This window comes from Mixophyes fleayi, chromosome 3 (assembly GCF_038048845.1).
Source record: "Mixophyes fleayi isolate aMixFle1 chromosome 3, aMixFle1.hap1, whole genome shotgun sequence".
NCBI lineage: Eukaryota > Metazoa > Chordata > Amphibia > Anura > Limnodynastidae > Mixophyes > Mixophyes fleayi.
The window spans coordinates 300,387,056-300,410,186 of record NC_134404.1 but is presented as its reverse complement, the minus strand read 5'-3'; the positions used below and the strand labels follow the sequence as shown (position 1 = coordinate 300,410,186).

At 41.8% G+C, this 23,131-nt stretch overlaps 1 protein-coding gene across 4 annotated transcripts in view; it reads right to left on the bottom strand.

The window, feature by feature from the left end:
* Positions 1 to 563: 563 nt before the first annotated feature.
* The window catches only part of LOC142142999 (uncharacterized), a 32,123-nt gene continuing 9,555 nt past the window's right edge, over positions 564 to 23,131 (bottom strand). The window contains exons 4-10 of one of the 4 annotated variants that reach the window (XM_075200728.1): positions 19,157 to 21,505; positions 18,278 to 18,343; positions 12,213 to 12,304; positions 11,966 to 12,030; positions 10,112 to 10,263; positions 2,298 to 2,450; positions 564 to 932 (exon numbers count right to left, since the gene is read on the bottom strand). In XM_075200728.1, the coding sequence (XP_075056829.1) occupies positions 613 to 932; positions 2,298 to 2,450; positions 10,112 to 10,263; positions 11,966 to 12,030; positions 12,213 to 12,304; positions 18,278 to 18,343; positions 19,157 to 21,505 (3,197 nt within the window). In that variant the 3' untranslated portion in view covers positions 564 to 612. Of the gene's footprint in view, positions 933 to 2,297; positions 2,451 to 10,111; positions 10,264 to 11,965; positions 12,031 to 12,212; positions 12,305 to 18,277; positions 18,344 to 19,156; positions 21,506 to 23,131 lie in introns of those variants that run through there. The other 3 variants (XM_075200729.1, XM_075200730.1, XM_075200731.1) reach the window with 3 other exon arrangements.

The window sequence follows — 23,131 nt, the reverse complement described above, 5'->3', positions numbered from 1 at the left end:
GTTCCTTAAGGCCTACCAACCATCCACTTAACCTCTCATCTCTTCTGTTTCTCCCCTGGCCCCCTTTTTTCTCTCCCCTTTGCTTCACTGGCTCCCTTCTGTGCCTGATTTTGTTCACCCTCCCTTAGGATGTAAGCTCGTATGAGCAGGGCCCTCTTTCCTCCTGTCTCCATACCTGTTCTTCCACTCCGTCTCTACTGTATTTGCCTGCCCGGAGTTTCTGAAGTATTGGTATTGTATGTTTAATGTTCTGTACTGTTTTACCCTATATGGTCTACTGTTTGTACTGTGTACAGCGCTGCGGAAACCATGTGGCGCCTTACAAATAAACGATAATAATAATAACTAAAAACACAAAGGGAAACATAATAAAAATCCATGAATGTGATACATGGGTAATATATATGGACTAGATTTTATAACCTCAGCTTGAAAATAATGATCTTAATTAGAATGTGTTGTATACTATTTTGTAGATTTTAGAAGGAGCGATTAGTGAAAAATTGGGATCTATTACCAGATAAAGGTATTTCTGTGTTTATTTAAATAATGATTTACTTAAGTTGTTTCCACCTTTTATTCGGATGCAGTCACCGTCATACAAGAGAATTATTAGCATGCTGTCTGCTCAATAGTCAGTTCAATTGTGCTTGCAGTCTCCCTTGCAGAGTAGTGTTCTGCGGTACGTTGGAGTGACAGGTGCCTAGTGGGTTTGGGCAGGGCTTGGCCACGTTCACTCTGCCAACCAGCAAACGGACTTCTTACGTGTGCACTGTGATGCCTTGCTTTACGGTCCTGTAGGCTGAACTTAGCTTTGGCACAACTCCTTTGTTTAATAATACAAAGTATGACCAGAAGAAGCAGCAAGGTGCCAGAGACACTTGCCACGCAGCCAATGAGTATCTCCAAGTGATCGGATAATGAGTATATTTCTGTTATAGATAAAAAGAAAGCCAGGTGTTAACAAGATCTGAAAACAGATGCAAGGCATTACACACCCAATAAAATCACTTATCAAAACAAGACGCTGCTCTGTCACATGTTAATTTCATGCAATTCCAGGTAGAGGTCAAAAGTAGAATACCTAGTGATGCAAGTAATGGTCTGAGCATTAAGAGAAAACGAATCATGGCAATGTAAAAGAAAGGATCACAAAAATAATGATAAACAATGTTTTCGCTATTCTAAAAACCAAGAAAAGGTAAGATGAAATAGCCAGAAAATGGAATCATTGAGGGTGGTTACTATGGGACCTGGCAGAATCCAGACATATACACTTTCTGTGGGAGAGAGAGGAGAGACTCAATGCCATTGTAATCTGTCTGTATTGAGGCTGTGCCACCCAGGAGTTCAGGGGCAGACCAAATGCAACACTAGCCCCCTCCTCTCTCCCTTTCAGATAGGCAGAGTGGGGACTGCAGACAAATGGAGAGTCCTGTTCTACTGATACAATCTGAACTGACCCCAGGGTGAAATGGCCTAAAGCTTTAATTCGTAGGGTGATAGGAAGGCTCAGTGCGTCCTTGTCAGGAATCATTGAGGGTTCTATCTTAAGATAATTATGATAAGATGGTTTCATTGATTGCCTTAAATGTGGCCTCTTGCAACTTTTATTAATAACACTGCTTTATCTATTTTCTGCAACAATTTGTATCTATATTGTGCCTTTACAGCATCAGTCAGACTCGTTCATTTTCTTTGCTTGTCTATAACACATACTTTATTTGTAATAATATTGGGTAAGCATGCTGGAGGTAAACATAATGGACAAAATTCAACCTCACAGAGACAACTTAGATCTAAATAGTTAGGACAACTTTGCTTATGTAGGTACAGAAATAGCTGCTGACCAGGAGTGTAACAATAGGGGGGACAGTGGGTGTGGTGGTTATGAGGTTTAGAGGTGTATGTGTATGAGATGGGGGGGGGGTCCGACAAGATCTTCCACTTCTGAGTCCCCAGATCTCCTGTGAGACAGAGCATAGCAGAGGACTCTTCTGAGTGGTGCATGCTCAGCAGAGGCCTCTCTCTCTCTGCTCTAGTAGAACGCTGTGGCTCTCGAGGAGGGAATAGCATAGTCAGGCCCCTACCCAGATTTTGCTATGGGGCCCGGTAATGCACTATTCCACCCCTGCTGCTGACTCCCACTCTTGCTCTAGCTACACACAAACTTCCCTGTCCTCAGAAATTCAATATTCCATTACCAGAGGCATTTTCCATTCATATTTTTCATTGCTAAACAAAAGCCAAATAAAATTAAACATGATCTTGCTTAAAAAAAAAGAAAAAGACAGTACCTGCAGGCTTGGAGGAAATACACACAGTCCCTGGAGCAGCAAGAGAGTGATCCTCGTACCCACTCAAACATTGACAAGAATAAGTGCCAATCATATTGACACAATAAGCCTTATTACTGCAGTTCTGTATCCCAAGCTGGCATTCATTCACATCTTAGTGGAAGTAAAAGAAAACTTAGGTGAATATGTTCTATTCAGCTACTGGAAACACTTCACAGTAAACATTAGCCAAGTCTTATTGACAAAATAGACCCTAGACATGGCAAGAATTGTTCTAAAACATGTGTTGACCTAAAATTTGTATTCACTGGAAAGATGTTGTAACTTGAGGATATTTCTAATAGGAGGTAACTTTAAAATTTAAAAATACAAATAATTTGGAATTAAGACCATCAGTATTTCTCTATGGAAAAAACTAAATTTCCATTTTTCTTTTCTTTATTAGAACAGAGGGAATCAGGATAAATTGTCAACTTTCAAATTAGATGTTGAACTACAAGAGTTCATAGGAAGAGGCAGAAGACTTAATGCCAAAAATACACTTCAGAGAAAGAACAAGTGTGACCAGAGGCGAAACTAGCGAGCTGTGCAGGGAGGTGGGGAATAGGGAACCAGGGCCCCCGACCCTCTGCTTCTGCCATGCAACGGCCCCATTATCTCAATGGGCTCCGCTGCACGGCACCTACCGCACCAATTGTAGTTCCGCCACTGAGTGTGGCATGGAGAACATATTTCAAAGTTCATCCAAGTAGAAACCCACGTTTATGGTGCATACATGGATTTTATAACCAAAATCGATACCTTTGACAGTGAAGATGACTACCCTAGGAAAAATCCAATGTAAGGTTGCCAGAATGCTCCTATTTTGGTGACTTATGGTGAACAAAAATTCTACATAAAGCTTCTTCTGGAATCCTAAGGTGCCATTTAGGTCGGGATGTACAAATTTTGCCAAAATTGTATCAGTTACACCATGCATCACTACTGAATTATGTGATATATCATGTAAATGTAAAACAGATTTACTTTAAAAGAAAATATTTGCATAAAAGACAACATTGGCAGTAACATTTTGAAGATCAATTATTTGGAAACCTCTATAAATGATTTAATACACTATTACAATCTACACATTCAACATGATTTTAGAATATCCCATAAATGGTTGATTACGTTCAGATCTGGTGACTGGAAAGGCAATATGGATAACATCAATGTCATGCTCATCAAACAGGTCAGAGTAGTCAGGACCCCTCAGCAATCACTGGGCCCTAGGTGGGAGCATAGGATGTCTAATAGATGATCTGGCTATGTTTGTCTGCGTTAGTGGATAAGAGCATAATTGGTATGTGTACCTTTGCAGAAAGTTATGCCTTCACTGTCTTGATAGTGTTGTCCCTTGCCTTTCTGAGCAGGACAAAGTCAACTTGATCTAGATGCATTAAAGCAGGGTTTAGATTCTTTCAGTGGTTTACCAACATTTTTGCATGTAGCTTTAACATTCAGCAGGGAGAATGGTCTGTAATGGTTGTAATGGGTCTTTGCCTGTTTTCTGAAGAATTAGGATTTGAAATTCTAGAGGTTGTTTGGGGAAGTGTTTCTTTTGTCTGATATAAATGCAATGGCATCAAGACCTTGCCACAGTTTTTTTTTTTATTTACACTATTTTATACTACTCCATAGTAGAAAAGCCATTGGGTCTCGAAGGGTTTATCAGCTCTCATTATCTTGTGTTTAACATCTCAAGAAAGGGGATTTATAGAAGGGAGTGTGGTTGGGTGACTGTTAAAGCCCTGAGCAATAGGTATGGAAAGTTGCTGCTAATAGGGTCATTCACGGCCATAAACTTTTATTGTTTGTACAATTTTGGCTATAAATTCAGAAGACTTTAGTGCAAGGTCCATATCTGGGATATTATCATATGGGGCTTAAGCTGGGTGTATGGGAGCATGGTCAGACCAAAGCATCTGCCCATTTCAGGCCAACACTAGGTAGTGTAGAGCCTGATGTGGAAGGAACAAATACTCTATTTTGCTAAAAGGAGCTACAGAATTTGTGGCCATACAAATAAAGGATGATGATGTAATGCTGAATAAAACTGCATTTCTGGGTTTAAGATGCACCATACATCATTCATTACTTGGGACATTTGTAAGAAGAATTTGATTTTAGTTATAGCTGTGTAGGGAACAGTGAGAAAGCTTTTGAAATGATCAATTGCGGGATCTAGGGTCATGTTTAAGTCCCCTCTTAGAATTGAAAATCCATAAATTCTTTTAAAAAGGTAGAGATTACAAACTATAGTTGAGTTTTTTTGGGGGACATATATATTTGCAAACATCATTTTGTGTGCTTATAATGAGCCTTTTAATAGAAAAATCCTTTAATTCCAGTGCAAATGTAAAACCTGCTTCTCCCTACAGAAACCTTGTTTGATTTATGATGCAGATTACATCAACTAACGCAAGAGGAGAAAGAACGGATTTAAATTGAAGGGTAGCGGTCAACGGAGACAACTTTTTTAAATGACTGGAAGTATGAGTGCACGTTTCCCCCCCCCCCAATTAATCTTCATGGCACAGTTTATTAGGAAAATATACATTCTTGATAAGGTTTGGCAGGAAAAAAAAAAAGGAGATTATGTAATTCACATGCTAAGCACAAACATGACTGGCGCAGTTCAGATATTGGGAGCTATTCAAGCAACCACAACACCCACAGAGGTGGCTCCTATGGTAGTGGTTATGCTTAAAATAAATCCTATAAGAAGACTGCATGACCATCCCAAAGCATGATCGCTACCTATTGGGCCACATATTGATAGCTGCTAGAGCGGCAATAGCACAAAACTGGAAGTCCCACGTCCCCCCTACCATCACCCGAATAATATCTAAGATACAGTATAGCTTTGAGATGGAAACAATAGATACGCCCTATTCCTCATCTGCATCAGATCCTATCATGAGATGGTTTAGGTGGCATGTATACACCACGGACGGCCCCGGGGCTACCCGAGATACCTCCGCCTACCCAACAACTCACTCTCCAGCAGCCCTTATAGAATCCCCCCAGCCCACTGATCAGCTCCCATCCCCTGGTACTCCTCCCACAGTGGAGGCATCTTCAGACAGTCATATTGAAGGCTAGTATGTCTTACTGTATTTCTATATCCTTAATTACATACTATTGATATTGTGTGCCTTATCATAATTGAACGATTCCTTTCCCCCTGCGTGGGGACTCCCTGTGTGTTCTCCTCTGTATGTATTTTCTTCTCCCCCCTCTTTTTTTTTCTGTACCCCATATATATTTAAAAATATTGATGCAAAAAAAAAAAAAAAAAAAAAAAAAAAAGACTGCATGAGATTTTTCTGTCATTGGGTTTTTAAAATATTTCTGCATTTATCTATGATGTTGAGAACCCTACTATTTTAAAAAACAAACTAATTCTTATGTTGAGGGTCATACCAGGTGTTATTCTACAAGCCTCTTTATCTCAGCATTTATGGCAGGGGGTAAAGGTAGACAGTGGACAACAAGTGCCAAGGTGTCATGAATAAAATACAGAAGGATTACCCTAAACCTTTGGTTACAAACAAATAGCGCTGAACCAAAGGTTCATGTGGGGAAGTAGAAGGGCATTAACATCCAAACAGCAGGCTCATTAAAAAAAGACCAAGCCACCTTAGGACATACTTTGACACCAGGTTCAAAAAAGGGCTAAGGCCCCTGGATTTATGTTATTTGGTGTTTAGTCACCATGCGACAATACTCTTGATGTCTATTTTGGTGTGTATATATGTTAAAAATATTTAAGCTAAAGCCCTGTATTGGGTACACCTTCCGATGACATGGGTAGCAAATGGTAAATTTTACCAATATGGGGTTAAAATCACTTGCCATGCTAAACAGGCACCTTCTCAAGTATTAAGTGACCACTTTTCTCAATGTTTGCTCCCTATTGTCCCACCAGTCCCATTCCCAGGCCTAGCAGCATTTAACACTGCAGAGGACACACCAGGGGTGGCAGGGTGGGACATGTACTATCTGTGAACATCCCTTGTAATAAGGCAACCTAATAGTTGTCTTTTCCTATAACATGTCTGCGTGGTTCTGACTGGGAATTTTGGTTCCTATCACACCACTGTTTTTTAGGGGGCCAGCAAAAGTCCAGAGAGGTACATACAAGATGTGTACAGCATTGGGCCAAGATAGCTGGATTAAGCCTGCCAAAAGCATGGAAACTTTTGGGCTTAGTAGCTGCTTGACCGGCAAATATGTGAAGGGGGTGGGGGGTAATGGAATCCAGGAGATGTTGGGTCCGGGGATCGGAGTGCTTTTGGACAGACATGTCACTGGTAAAACTAGTTTCCTTGTATGTAAACCTCTGTTTTGTCTGCTGCGGTTGGTCAGTTCTTCCCTCTGGGTATCACAATGGGCACAGTCAGATTCAAGAAAAAACTTCACCCTCATTTGCAGCATTAAAAAGGTTTATCATGTAAAACAGAATAGATGCAACATTGAATCCAGAAGCAATCAATTGAAAATAATGCAACATCGAGTATGGTGTAGGAATAGCTTAAAAATACATCTTACAGTATAGTTGTTTTGCATTAGAAACGTCTCAGAATATCTGTGTCTAACCAAATCTACGCCATCTTAATAGACCCACATTAAATGTACTAAAAACAAATAGATTGTAATTTTGTGTATTACATTTCTTTACATTGATATGGTACTACAATACAATTTTGGACGGATTGTTTCTGGATTCAATTGTGTATTGACATTTTTATTTAATAATGCAGATAAAGGAAGCTTTATGGAATCTGGCTGCCTCTGAGCGATCACATCACAATTTTGTATGCATCTCCTCTCAGCTCAGCCTGGCCTGTCATTGGCTGAGGATTGTGGCAGCATATGCCACCAAGCACAGAGCCTGCTGGGATATTGTATGTGAGGAGCCATTGCTTCAGTGAGGCGAAGTATCCCTGTCAGTGGCTCGATATGGAGACTGGAAATGCAGCATAACTGCATTGCTGTAAAATATTTCTTCTTGTGTAGTTTATTAAGTTGCTCCCTTTTTAACCATCCCTTGTTCCTGTTGGAACTCTTGCCATAAGTGGACTTATCCTGATTTGATATTATACTAGCAATTTATAGTTATGCTTTTTACATCTATTCTCCATCGGTTTTGCCTGCAGTCCCTTCCTTATGCCTAGCAATGCAAACTAGAGAGAAGAGACATTCTCAGATACAGCCAGATAAGTATATAGATCTGGGAAGATGAATGAGAAGGAAGTTATTAAGGGTCCTTTAAGAAGAGAAATCCATATTCAAGATTTTAAATATAACAAATATAACAATGTAATTTATCTCTTTATGGCACATAAAAGGAACACCTGACACTTAACCAGAACTGCACATTAAACAGATATCTGAAGAGACAGATCATAACTAAACACAGGTTATATTTACTGTGTGTGACAGCCAAAGTTGGACTGGCCCACCAGGGTACCGGGGAAATCCCTGGGGTGCCCTGATGCCCGATGGCTCCGCCCTCTAGCATAGAGAGGTGGGTCGAAGTCCTGAAAGCTACAGAGATTCCCGGCTCTCTACATCATTGACGTTGCAACACTATGTGCGTAATAGAGCTGGAGGCAGGGCCGGCGCCACCATTAGGCAGCCTTAGGCAGCTGCCTAGGGCGCCGGCCTCTGGGGGGCGGCACTGCGGCCGAGGAGACTATTAATTAAACAATTAATAGAAGGTTAAGTTTAAGCGGGCGGCGCGATCGCCCAGGGCGGATCGTCCGCCCGCAATATAGTGCTCCTGCTGCAGACCTAAACGGTACTGCTATTGTGCAGCACAGCATTTTCAAATGTGCCCGGTGCCTGGCAGCGTCGTGACGTCACGACGCTGCCAGTGTAGAGGAGCCGACAGGAGTCTGGCAGAAGTAAATACAGAGGAAAGAAGCAAGAAACAAGAGGCGGAGAAGAGAATGAAAGAAAAGTAAAGGTGAGTACCGAAAGCGGGGAGGGGTAGTGAAAGTATGCAACAGAGAAACGGAGGGGAGGGTGAGAGAAGTATGCTGGAGAGAACCTAGGGGGGGGGGGGGTGGATGCTACATAAAATGTATGTGGTGGAGGAGAATGCATGCTACAGAAAGTGTGTGTGGGGGAGAATGCATGCTACAGAAAGTGTGTGTGGGGGAGAGAATAGATGCTACAGATAATGGGGGGAGAATGGATGCTACAGAAAATGTGTGTGTGTGGGGAGAATGGATGCTACATAAAATGTGTGTGTGGGGGGAGAATGGATGGTACAAAAAATTGGGGAGGGGGAAGAGGCTGGAGAAAATGGGGAGATCGGGGATTACATTTATAAATGTCCTTAAGTTAGAGACTATGGAGTCTATGTACTAAAATAGTGCAGTGACAAATTGCAGCTATGCAAGGGCATATGTGACATATGTGAGAATAGCTAGTGGGCAGATGGGCATGTGTGAGAGAAGTTGGGGGGCAGCGGGGTACATGTCAGTCTGTAACAGGTGAGTGATGTAAAGTTTTCTTTTTTGTGTTTGTTTTGTTCTGAAATCTAACATTTAGAGCCTTCTCTCTAGATATCCTGTGTTTGCTCCTGGGCAGCAGTGAAGCCTGGACAGCATTCTGCGCCAGACATTAGTGCTGCGTCAGACATCTGGACTGCATCCTATTCAGCCAAGAGGAGGTAAGAGTTATTATTTTTATTTTAGAAATGTCAAGTGTGTTAGGGGCTGTGGAATAATTTTTTTTTTAATTATTTGAGGGGGGGGGGGGGCGACAAGCTTAAGCTTTGCCTAGGGTGCCGAGCAACCTTGCACCGGCCCTGGCTGGAGGAGCTGCCGATGGAAAAGCTAAACAAAGGAAGAAACCGCAGAGAATCCAGGGACCATTAAGCCAAGGTAGTACTGCAGTGCAGGTCACCACCATCATCATTTCAGAATGGATTATTTTCAAAGACTCACCAAGGTGAATCCTACCTTTTCCCTGTTAATATTCCTGCAATTTAACCTATGAATTACCCTTCCCTCATCCTCTACCCTTCCTTATATACTGACCTATATGACCATGATTTATCAATGTCACAATAACTAATTTAGCTAATTTAAACATACCCTCTTCCACCAATAGCCCTGATTTTCCCAGGACAGTCCCAATTAGTGGCACTGATTAGCTGTGGCTGCATGACTTTGGTAAAATATAGCTATGACTGGGCTGATTGGGCCATGGGCAACATTTTTTACCTTGCAATATTGAAGTTTTGTTTCAATAACTTTTAATGTATTTAAAGTGGTCATTGCCTTATAGTGGATTGTGCTCATAAATAGCATTATTAATAACTACAATACAATTAGGCTTTTACTCATGGTGTGCTATTAATGTTACATTTTTAAAAAGTACATGACAACACCACTAACCTTTGTCAAAGTATGTAATCATTGTCCCTTACTTTAGGGGAAGACATAGTTCAAACAAAAAATGCTCTCTAAACTAAAATACAGTGCCACTGACAGATGAAACAACAATCACAGGGGAGTTCCAGCCCCAATTTGCCATAGCATAGTTAAACTTAGCTACTTTCTTAAATAAACAGAGAACATCTTTACCAACACCACCAATTAGTGAGAAACTGAAAAGTTGAAGGCTTTGTATATTTTTTTTTTTACATCTTTAACATTCCTTTTTAGAGTTTTGCATAAAATAGGTGTCAGGGACCCACTGCCTGTAAGGTCGACTATATATTCAAAATAACATTATTTAAGAACACAATTTACCTTCGACCAAGAAGGACACCAACGTTGCATTGAATGACCCTAGAGGGTGGCTTTCCAGTGTCTTTAGTTGAGAATTTAGGAAGATTCCTATCACGTCCCCTCCTTGTTTCAGATGAAGCCAAAAAGTCAGAATTACTTGGTTTATATTTGTCCTGCAAACAAACCCCCAACATTCTAATTATATTGTCTTAGTATTGCTAGTTTGTGCAAATTAGAGTTCACCTCAAGTCGCTTTGTAAAACATACCCAAGAACATTCACTGAAGCACTACAGAATACCAGATTTACAACCTTATTTTATAGGGAGTTGTCCACCTTTTAATAAAACCACCTTTTTCCTTACTTGTCCCTACCATATAGCAAATAGAGCTTTAATGCTGTATTACTGCAGCTCACAGCTCAGGAGGAGCCAGTGCACCCAGTCCTCGTCAATAGAGGGCAGCACGGTGGCTAAGTGGTTAGCACTTCTGCCTTACAGCACTGGGGTCATGAGTTCAATTCCCGACCATGACCTTATCCGTGAGGAGTTCTCCCCGTTTTTGCGTAGGTTTCCTCCGGGTGCTCTGGTTTCCTCCCACATTCCAAAAACATACTGGTAGGTTAATTGACTGCCAACAAATTGACCCTAGTATGTGTGTATTTGTCTGTTAGGGAATGTAGCCTGTAAGCCCCAATGGGCTGTACAGTTCTCTGTACAGCACTGTGGAATTAGTGGCACTATATAAATAAAATATTATATTATTATTATTAATAATAATAATAATAATAATAATAATAATAATAATAATAATAATAATAATAGTGCTTCTTATCAGATATATGGAAGAGGAGTGGATCCATTGAATCATCCAAAACTGCAGCACAATCGGACTCCCAAAGGTGTTCCAAGCAAGGGACCTCCCAGGTAGTTTCGCCTTTAAGGTATGCTACCACTTTGTAATAACAAGAAATAGAAATAACATTGTTGGCCTATTTATTAAAGAATTGTAGCCTATCAAACAATCTAACACCAAGGATCAAACACCAAGGATATCGGAGATATCTCCAGGGTTCAATACAAGTTCGATAACTACAGCCATCCCTATATTTCCCTATGGGATGGCCAAACAAGCTTATTTATGCTAACGGTATCTGAGGATGGTGTTAGCAGAGGTGACCAATGTCATAAACCCTGCTTGCCAATACACAATGCGAAGCAGGAAGAGACTAATATGAAGTGAAATAACTGCGTATGTAGAGACTTTTAGCTGCGCATGCGCAGTATGTCATTGTAGCGCGGGACTGCCTCTTTTCGGCAACGATGTTCTGGACAAAAAAAAATTGGAAATAACACAGAAAAGAATGATATATTGGCAACAAATAGATTTGGTAAGTAACGAAGCAAATTTGATACAAATGGTAAATAGACCCGTAAATGTTATAAGAAAGAGGGGAGTACCTCATAGAATATTATATATCGCCAATCAGTTATCCAGCCATATAATGGCACTAGACTGCAGATCTGCTTTTATACAGATTGTGGAAATTTATAGTAAGGAGTATATCATTCCTTATAATACACAAGTTTTCCTAAGCAGCACTGGAGTGACGATATCAGAACTAAAGTATAATAAGCAATGATTACAGAACTCACTGTATATACAATACTTACAGGAGTTTATACACGTTACTCATTCTATTTCCGTATACACACACGTACATAGATAAATTTGGGTAGCAAATCTTTATACACATACATTTTAACTGAAACTACATGGATAATTATAGCTACACACAGGTAGATTGTACATTTAATGTATGAAAGAAAGGAATCTTATATGGATCTACAGCATTCATCATAAATATAACAACTTACCATTGTATTTCTTTTAACGTGAGCGAGTATACACCATTGAGGAAGTAAATCATTCTATCTGTAATCTTTAAGATAAAATTAAAAATTATATATATATATATATATATATATATATATATATATATATATATATATACACACACATACACACACACACACAAACTTATTCGTGTATTTTCCCATACAATTGATCATAAAAAAAAAAAAAAAAAAAAAAGAAAAAAAGTTTTTATTATTCCCCTCTCACCTTTTCGTTGACCGACGCGACAAGCTCCGTTTCCAGTTCCCTCAAATTAATATCTTTGTGCTCAATTACAGCAGTAATTACAAATAAGGAGTCTGTGTGAATTGAAAAATTGAAGGAGTTAAATTCCTGTAATACTTGTAAAAGTTTCTCTACAGCATCAAAATTAACGATGCAGGCTTTCAAAGAATATAATTGTTATATATATTACACACACAGAACAGCCACAACAATAAACCACTGACAAGTGACGGGAATAACTTTGATTATTTCATTACAATGGCACATGTCAAGGGGAGGGATATATTGGGCAGCATGTGAACAGTCAGTTCTTGAAATTTATGTGTTGGAAGCAGGAAAAATGGGAAAACGTAAGGATCTGAATGACGAAAATTGTGAGGACTAGACGACTGGGTCAGAGCATCTCCAAAATGGCAGGTCATGTGGGGTGTTCCTTGTATGCAGTGATTAGCACCTACCAAAAGTGGTCCAAGAAAGGCCAACCGATGAAGCGGCGCCAGGGTCATTGGCTCCCAAGGCTCATTTATGCGCTTTGCGAGCGAAGGCTAGCCCGTCTGGTTCAATCCCACAGAAGAGCTACTGTAGCCCAAATTGTTAATGCTGGCTATGAAAGAAAGGTGTCAGAAGACACTGTGCATTGCAGCTTGCTGCGTATGGTGCTGCATAACTGCAGACTGGTCAGAGTGCCCATGCTGACCCCTGTCCGCCAACAAAGGGCACGTGAGCACCAGAACTGGATCATGGAGCAATAGGAGAAGATGACCTGGTCTGATAAATCACATTTTCTTTTACATCATGTTTATGGTCATGTGCGTCGTTTATCTGGGAAAGAATTGATACCAGGATACATTATGGGAAGAAAGCAAGCCGGCAGAGTCAATGTGATGCTGGAAAACATTGGGTTCTAGCATTCAAGTAGATGTTACCTTTACATGTATATTGTTGCAGACCAAGCACAATTCTTCATGGTTAAGGTTTTCCCTGATGGCAGTGGCCTCTATCAGCAGGATGATGCACCCTGCCACACTGCAAAGAACGTTCAGCAATGATTTGAGGAACATGACAAAGAGTTCAAGGTCTTGGGTTGACCTGTCCTCCAAATTTCCCAGATCTCAATCCGATAAAGCATCTGTGGGGTGTGCTGGAAAAACAAGTCCGAGCCCTGGTGGCCCAACCTCACAACTTACAGGACTTAAAGGATCTGCTGCCAACGTCTTGTTGCCAGATACCACTTGACACCTTCAGAGGTCATGTTAATGCCTCGATGGGTCAGAACTGTTTTGGCGGCACTAGGGGGAACCTACACAATATTAGGCAGTTGGTTTTAATGTTGCGGCTGATCTGTGTATTTTTAATTTAAAAAAAAATATATATTTTCATTTGATAAAGTGAATCATACCAGAGATGTACTGAGCCCATATTTTATAATTTGGCCATCAACTAAGTTATTTAAAGTGCCTTCCATGCTTGTCCACCGGCCCAGTAAAAAAACAAAGAAAAAACAACAGAAACAAAAATCGTCTGTCTGCATCCACCACCACCAGTGGCTGTTACCTCCTCCCTGCTCCCTTCTCACTGACTGTTGGGTGGGACATCATCACGTCAAAGCACTGTCAGCGAGGTGCCGTGCAGGGAGGAGCCAAAGGACTGAAGAAAAGAAGACTTAAGAGGAAGATAAGAAAACAGAGGAAAATAAGATCACAAAAGGTAAAAAAAAGTATGGAGGGAGCAGAGTGTGATGGAGATGGATGGGGCTCAGTGTGATGATGGAGGGGCAAAAAGGGGTGCACAGTGTGATAAATGGGGGTATAATGTAGTGGAGGGGGCATTTTTTTTCTCTTCTATACTTCTCATCAAACTAATTTCCCATAATGTAAAATTGTATTACAAAGAATACATATTCCTCATTTATATTATTCATATAGCAATAAAGGTTTAATGTATTTATTTGTATTACTCTCTTTATTAAAGTGTATTATTTAGTTTGTATTAAAAGAAAAAAAAACAAAAAACAGTTATTGAATGAATAAATAATTTATAAAAAAGGAGGGCACAAATTTATTTTTTGCAGAGGGGGCGTCAGACATTCTAGCACCGGCTCTGGTGAGCCTGAATATATTTTTATATTAATTTTAAGTGGACTAAATGATAAAATATTTTAAACACCAGGAAGTTGTTAAATGGAACTCAGGAATTGGTTTGCCGAGCTAAATCTTGCTATTGGCTCTTAGGAATCATCCTGAACCGAACCTGCTCCTGGGCCTACCCTGTCTCTGTGACCCACTGGATCTCCTCACCTGTTACTGAACTCTGGTCCCTCCGGCCTGCTCTGACTCCCTGCACTCTCCTGTTCCCTGGACTCTCCTGGTACAGGCTCTCTGTAGCCATCCATTATTTCTATCACCATGTGGTTTTCATGTTAACTTTACCTTAGTTCATTTTAACTTTATTTAACGTTAACTATTTTATTTTTATCTGATTGTATTATATTTTACCTGCTCTTTTATTGCATTTTATTTATCTCCATTTTATTCTACTCTCTACGGCACTTTACATTGCTTTTGCCACTGCCTCTTGTTCTTGCTCCATTCTGTTGCCCTTTCAGTCCTATCTTTTGTCTTACTTTGCTCTGTCAGTCCTTAACTTCTCCGCTCTGATCCATTTTAGTCCCCCACTGCTGCCCTCACCTCGGTGCTAATTCCCTGTTCCTCCTGGTTCAGGCTCTCTGCAGCCATCCATTATTTCTCCTGCCATGTGTTGTTCATTTTAATTTTTCCTTTGTCCACTCTCACCTTATTTTACTTCTTCAATTTTATTTTATCCGATTGTATTGTATTTTCCTTATTTTACCTGCATTTTAATTTATCTCCTCTTTATTTATCTCTTCGGCACTTTACATTGCTATTGTATTACTTTACACTGTATTGTATTTTCCTTATTTTATTTGCATCTTAATTTATCTCCTCTTTATTTATCTCTTCGGCACTTTACATTGCTTTTGCCTCTGCCTTTGGCACTGCCTTTTGTTCTTGCTCCATTCCATTGTCCTTCTCAGTCCTATCTTTTGTCAACCCCCCTCTCTCTCCCTACTATGCCTCCCCACTCTCATTCCATTCCCATACTCTTTCCCCGCCCTACCTCTCCCGCTCCTCCCCGCCCTCCCCCGCGCACTGCCCATCTTGCTAACCTCATCCCCATCTCCCCCCTCTCCTCTCCCCCTTTCTCATGTGCTGTCTGGAACGCTAGATCAGTCCGCCACAGACTGACTGCTATCAACGACCTCTTCTTATCCAACTCCCTTAACCTTCTCGCCATTACTGAAACCTGGCTGTCCGACTCTGACACCGCCTCCCCCGCCGCCCTCTCCTTCACCCACTCCGCCAGAACTGGTGCCAGCCCAGGCGGGGGTGTGGGCTTCCTCCTATCCTCCACCTGTACTTTTCGTGTCATTCCCCCTGAACCCTCCCTCTCCTTCTTCTTTGAAGCCCACTCCATCCGCCTCTTCTACCCCATCCATCTCCGTGTCACTGTCATCTACCGCCCCCCTGGCCCCACCTCCCTCTTCCTTGATAACTTTGCTGCCTGGCTTCCTCACCACCTCTCCTCCGACCTCCCGTCCATCATCCTCGGCGACTTTAACTTCCCCATGGACAATCCTACCGACCCTGCTTCCAGCAAACTGCTCACCCTCTCTTCCTCCCTTGGCCTTACCCAATGGACCTCCTCCCCTACCCACTGCCTTGGTCACTCCCTTGATCTTGTCTTCTCCTACCTATGTAGTCTCTCTGACTTCTCAATTTCTCCCTTTCCTCTATCCGATCACCATCTCCTCTCCTTCTCTCTCTCTCCTCTTCTCCTGCTCCCCTCCCCCTGCCCAAACCTACTCTGTCCATACGCAACCTCGACGCTCTTAACCCATCCACTCTGTCCTCCTCTCTCGATACCCTCCTTTCTCCCCTTTCCTCCCTGGCCTGCCCCAACCAGGCGGTCTCCCTCTACAATCTCACCCTCACCTCTGCTCTGGATGCGGTCGCCCTGCCCACTCCGTTCACCCTCGCTGCTCCAAACCCCAACCCTGGCACTCCAAATTTACCGGCTTCCTCCAAAAATGCTCCCGTACCGCTGAACGCCACTGGAGAAAATCCTGCTCTCTGGCTGACTTCTCCGTCACCACCTCTGGGTCTCTCTCCCCCCCGTCCACCCTTCCAGTCGGGGTCCCTCAGGGCTCTTTTCTGGGACCCTTGCTCTTCTCTTTATACACCTCTTCCCTGGGTGAACTCATCAGCTCCTATGGCCTCAACTACCACCTCTACGCCGACGACACTCAACTATACCTCTCCTCTCCTGTGCCTCTCCCTCCCTCCTCTCTAGGGTGTCCGCCTGCCTCTCTGCCATCTCCTCCTGGATGTCCTCTCGATTTCTCAAACTTAACCTCGCCAAAACTGAACTCAGTCTTTCCTCCCCCTCACACCTCGCCCCCTTCTGACCTCTCTATCACTGTCGACAACACCTCTATCTCCCCTGTCCCCCAACTTCGCTGCCTCAGTGTCATCCTCGACTCCTCTCTCTCCTTTGGCCCCCACATTCTCTCTCTTGCCAAATCCTGCCGCTTCCAGCTGAGTAACATCGCTCGCATCCGGCCCTTCCTCTCCCAAGATGCCACCAAATGTCTTATTCACTCTCTGATCATCTCCCGCTTGGACTACTGTAACCTCCTCCTCACTGGCCTCCCCCAATCTCATCTTGCTCCCCTTCGATCTGTTCTTAACGCAGCCGCTAGGCTCATCTTCCTCTCTCGCCGCTCCTCGTCTGTCTGCCCCTTCTACCAATCTCTTCACTGGCTCCCCTTCCCCTTCAGAATCCTCTTCAAGCTCCTCACTCTTACTTACACGGTCCTCACCAACTCCACTGCACCCTACATCTCCACCCTCCTCTCTATTCATGCTCCATCCCGCCCTCTCCGATCTGCCAATGACCGTCGCATCTCTTCCCCCCTGATCACCTCCTCCCATGCGCGTATCCAAGACTTTGCCCGCGCTGCCCCCTTCACTGGAACAACCTCCCTCCCTCCATCAGAACTTCCCCTAATCTGTCCAGTTTCAAACGGGCTTTAAAAACCCACCTTTTTCTTTAAGCCTTCCAGTCTCCCACTTAATTACCTACCTTTTCTTTTGCCTCTTCCCCTTCATTCCCGTTCCCCTATCCTCCACTCCTCTCTCTCTCCCCCGTGTCTCTCTGTCTGTCTACAACACCCCTTAGATTGTACGCTCCTTTGAGCAGGGTCACCTCTCCTCCTGTCTTCACCACTGTTAACTCTGCTCTCCAGCAACCTTGCCCTCCTCCTCGAGGACCCTCTTCTCCCTGCTCCCTCCTCTCCCCCCCTGGGGATCTCCCTATCATCCGTGCCCTCCCTCTTGGGCTCCGTCGTATGCAGACCCTCCCCTCCCCCGCTGTGCTTTGAGCTCACGGAGTTACTGTGCTTATTGTTTACTGTACTGTGCTGTCTTTCCTCGTATTGTAATTTTGTTTGTCCCTGTACGGCGCTACGGACACCTAGTGGCACCCTATAAATAAAAATTAATAATAATAATAATAATCCAATTTCGTACAGAATTACAGATTCAGTGCATTCCTCCCATTTAGCCAATACCATTGTTACCAAATACCATTATGCAGTAATCTTATAGCCATTATTAAATAATAATGGTTGCAGAGCCCACTAACCTCAACTCCAGGAAAAAAAAAAACAACAACTGTGTATAGGAACTGTGCCTTCCCAAAACATTAAACTTTCCTGTAGCATAGTGCAAAACCCTGAATATTGTGCAACATGATTTCCTCACCGAGATTAAAGATGGGGTTTTGCGGCACTCTATAGCGAACTTGGATTGCAATCCTTATTGCATGAATAGAATGGAACAGAAGCCACATTTATGCATTATTAGCGAATACTAACTAGTTAGAATCTCTGATTGATGTTTCACCATTTATTGTAACTACTCCACCATTAGTACTCATCCCAGATTTAAATAAAGTTCTTAGTTTACCTCCAGGAACATGAGGAAGTCCTAGATATGTTCGATTTCCAGAGAAATTAATTGTATCCAGATCATCTAACAAGACAAAAATATATTTACGTCAAAACTTTACACCAAATGTAGTCTTACATACCAAGGAATTGTCTATGTCAAATGGCAATGCAAATAATCTATACATTTGTCTATTTTTGTGTACAATACAGATAACACCTAATATACCATTTTCATGCTTATTATTTGTTGCAGCAATTGCAGTAATTGAACAATTGAAGTAAAGAACACATTTTGGGCCTGATGCGGAGCTGGACGTACACCAGTTTGTGTAGCAAAAAATCCACTAATTCATACTGCATATGTCCACAAAATAAGATGTATGCATATGTGCGTGTGCAGATCTGACACTGGTGCCTGCTTCTGATAGGCTGATTGCACATTTACTTCTGAAACTTATCAGTGTTTTCTTCATTGCTCATATTATACGAATTTGTGACTGTATTTTAGCAACAAAAAAAAGTTCTTATTCGTCCACAAGGAGGAGAGTTTAACCTGCTGTATTCAAGAAGGTTTTTTAATTTTTTTTTATTACAACTTAACAGCGAATGTGTATTTCACTATGAAAGCAAAAAGTTTAAAATATTGGTTGTAAGTGTATCTAATGTGTGCCTAACGTAAACCTGGTGCAAATACTACTGGTGCAGAGCTTCATGGATCATGAGAGTCCCCCAGCTTTGCATACTCGTGGAATTGTTTTTGTTTTATGAATGCATTTAATGTCTGCAGTTTTTGATGCAAATGCGTTCAGATTCAGCATCAGCCCTTGTGTGTTTATCCCGAGGTCAGACCACAGACAACATAGCCAACTACCAAAAATAGTAATGTGGTACTTACCTACAAAGTCACTCTTTGGTTGACCGGATTCCTTTTGGTAAAGATCAACATCAGAATTTGTACTATAAGAGTAAGTGCTCTTTGTTTCCGCAATAATCATCCTTGTGGTGGTTGGGTCTTCTAGATATGTTGAAGTTTGCCATTTATCAGTTGGGTGAAGTGGGTATTTAGGATCTGTTATATCTATATTATGTTTTAATGTGTGGGTTTCTGTGGCTTTAGAAGGAACAATGCCATTGCTCAGCAGCTTGGTCATCGGTAGTAAGGTACTTACATAACTTTCTACAAAAGGTTGTTCAGGTGAAGATTGCAGAGGAAAGTTAAGTACACTGAAATCTGACATTTCAGGAAGGCCAGTAGCATCGACAGCACTCATAAATGAGCTCTCTGTGAAATAAATATGATGAGCCTCACCGAGATGTGGCAAATCCGTGAGCTCAGCAGGAGTGGTTACACTGGAATGTGGCATTTCCTTGAGCTTAATAGAGGGGTCTGCATTGGGATATGTCATCTCCAGGAACTCAACAGAGGATATACTAGGATGTGGCATGTGTGGGAGCTCAACAGAGGAGGCTACACTGGGATGTGGTACCTCTGGGAGCTTTACAGGGTGGGCCACACTGGCATGTGGGATCTCCTGGAGCTCAACAGAGTGGGCTATGCTGGAATGTGGCATCTCTATGAGCTCACCAGTGGGGGCTACACTGGGAAGTGGTATATTGGGAAGGTCAACAAGGTGAGCTACACTGGGATGTGGCATTTCCGGGAGCTCAACAGAGTAGGCTATGCTGGAATGTGGCATCTCTATGAGCTCACTAGTGGGGGCTACACTGGGAAGTGGCATATTGGGAAGGTCAACAGGATGGGCCACACTGGGATGTGGCATTTCCAGGAGCTCAACAGAGTGGGCTACACTTGGATGTGGCATCTCTGTGAGCTCACCAGTGGGGGCGACACTGGGAAGGTCAACAGGTTGAGCTACACTGGGATGTGGCATTTCCAGGAGTTCAGCAGAGTAAGCTATGCTGGAATGTGGCATCTCTGTGAGCTCAACAGTTTTGGATACACTAAAATGTAGGATCCCAGGGAAATCAGTAGTGTGTGGTATGCTGAAATGTGGTGGCTCAGGTAGTTCAATTTTGTGTGCCAAACTGAAATGTGGGTCTTCAACAAGCTCAATAGCATAGGATTTACTGAAAAGTGGAGTGTCATGAAGTTCAACTGGGACCAGAGAGAGTGCAGTAGTGTTGGCTATACTGAAATAGCTGGACTTTAGTGATTCAGCGTTTTCAACAACATGAGTTGCACCTAGATTTGTGGTCCAAGGTATAGTGTGATCTATACTAAAGTGCAGTGTCTCATGAATCCCAGTAGCATGGGTTATACTGAAATTAAGCTTCTCATAAAGCGCAGTAGTGTGCGCTATATTTAAATTTGGTGTATCATGGAGCAATTGAGGGGAGGCCATTTTTGATATCCAAACAGATTGGGACATGGTTTCCACTTTTCCTACATGACTTGGTTCAAGATATCCATCTGTCCAGATATCTGTGTGCTTTTTATGTTCATCAGCCTCATAGGAATGTGATGCTTCAAGCCATGGTGTCTTAGATGTGTTATATGTTGGTGAAAAGCTATGTACTACTGCACTTGTAACACCTTTAAGCAAGTCACTTTCAGGAGTGTCTAGAGTCAGTAGTTCATTCATTTTGAAGGTTGGCCTGTGAGATTGGATTATTGATGGTGGTTCTCGGTCATCTTGGAATCCAGAAGAGTCATCTGTGCTAATTTTGTGAAATATTTTGCTGATGGAAGATTTTGGAAGCACAGAAGAATGCAAAGGAGACTCCTTTGTTGGTGGCTTTTTAGGGAGTATGGTTATTTCATCACTGGTGGAACTATATGGTTTACTTGACGTCAATGACAAATTCCAAGGCTGTTCAAAGACTGGGTCATCAAAGACATAGTATCTTCCGTTAAAGTATTTAGTAGAACCACTATGTGAAAAAGAGCGCCAAAGTAAAACCACATTGACTGCCAAGGCTTCAGTGGCAAACACATGGGTATGCTTATTCCAACAAGCATACACAATGGAGTTTTCTACAGATGAGGATACTCCCTCAAATATGATTTCATCATGGTTTTTATTACAGTGGATATTCGTTTGGAATCCAGTGATGTAGATTACAATGTGTTTTCCTGGAGCAGCCAAAATAGTCCAGTTACACCACAGATTTACATCTATATTACCATAGAACACAGGGGGAGAAAATGTTCCAAAATCTTTTCTGAACTGGACATGACAGCTTCTTGCAGGAACAAAAGCCAACATCGAAGATGGGTTAAATGCTAAAGAACAAAGAGATGTTGAAGAAACAAACACCCCATTAGCAACTGTTCTGTAAAGTGGATCAATTAACATTTTAAAAATCATCATGTTACATAATTTAGCTCTTCAAAATCTAAGGACTACAAGATCTGTAAAGCAGTCTGCAGATGAGTGGGAGCTTAAATCTCCAGGAGTTGTTTTTTAAATTAAACATGTATTATAATTATGTTTTAATTGTAGAGGGTATGAAGGGTGGCTTGGTATGCTTTATTCTGCGTCTCATTTATTTACATATTGCATTATTACAAACTATAGCCAAATAGAGCAGAGAATCTATATATTAATAGCATAACTACGACTTTTATGAGTGACTTATTTCTATGATGCCATTCAGGGCCATCTTAACAACATTATGGGCCCCCGGGCAAAGCAGTGCATCGGGGGCCCTAGATATAGATATAGATGTATACAGATACAGATATAGATATATAGAGATAGAGATAGATAGATGTACTTGCTCAGTGACCCTTGTAGGTTTTTTTTTGTAGGTTTTTTCTTTTGCAGGATTTATTCATTCTCATTAAGAGCCATGCCTATGGGGCCCCCTTGCCCGTGGGGCCCCCGGGCAGCTGCCCATCGTGCCCAATGGAAAAGATGGCCCTGATGCCATTGTCTGAGCAGGGCACATCATATACCAGAATAAAAAGTTTTGGTCTATAGATTTGCAGAAAAATATTGGCATTGTAATCGGTTGCATTGTTTGTTTTGTTATTTTGCAAGACGTCTGCCTGCCAGAAACAACAATGCATTACCATTGTCCTCTGGCAATACACTTGTGCACCTGTTTGCTATTGAAACTGTGACAGTTAATGAACTCTCCCTGTGTACCTGCTGGGTGGTTTGGAAACGGTGACAGTTATTTGCAGCCACATATATCAGCTTGTCTTGCAGAGACCACAATCACGGACTGCTGTGTTATTTCATTATTCACTTATCCTCGCTTTGTTTACAACAAACATGCCAAGAGGCTGCCCTTGAGGATGTCAACGTGGTAGAGTGCTTACAGGTCGCCCAGAGTGCGGAGTTCAAAGACCATACAGTGAAGAACATTATCGTCACAATTAACATTTAATAAAAACAACCGATACAGTGCTTGCATCAATGCATTTTCCACAATACTACTATTTGGGTCCTATGGCCGTGCAATCTGTGAACTGTGGTGCCCTACAATTTTTGGTAGCGGAGATTAGCAGACATTTTTGTGTTGGTTGTTCTACCATATTTAGCAGAACTGTTTATGACAAATACCCTCAAATTACGTACTCATTATCTCCATAAAATCCTCAGTTACAATCTGTTAATAATGTAATTGGTCATTAGATTTCAGTTTAATTTAAGGAGGTTACCACTGGGTTTCCTTTATTACACCATTTTCTTACTGTCTGTACATTACAGCCCAGTATCACCCACTCTGAATGAGATCATCCTAGCAACTCACAGTGAGACAAAGTTTATTGTAGAACTACAGTAAAGCAGTTGAAGGTCCTTAGGTTTGAGTTCAACCCAGGGGTGGTTCTAGATTTTTATTTGTTTTGGTGGGAATAGTTTACAATTTATAGTAACATCCTAACTAAAATGTATCTGTT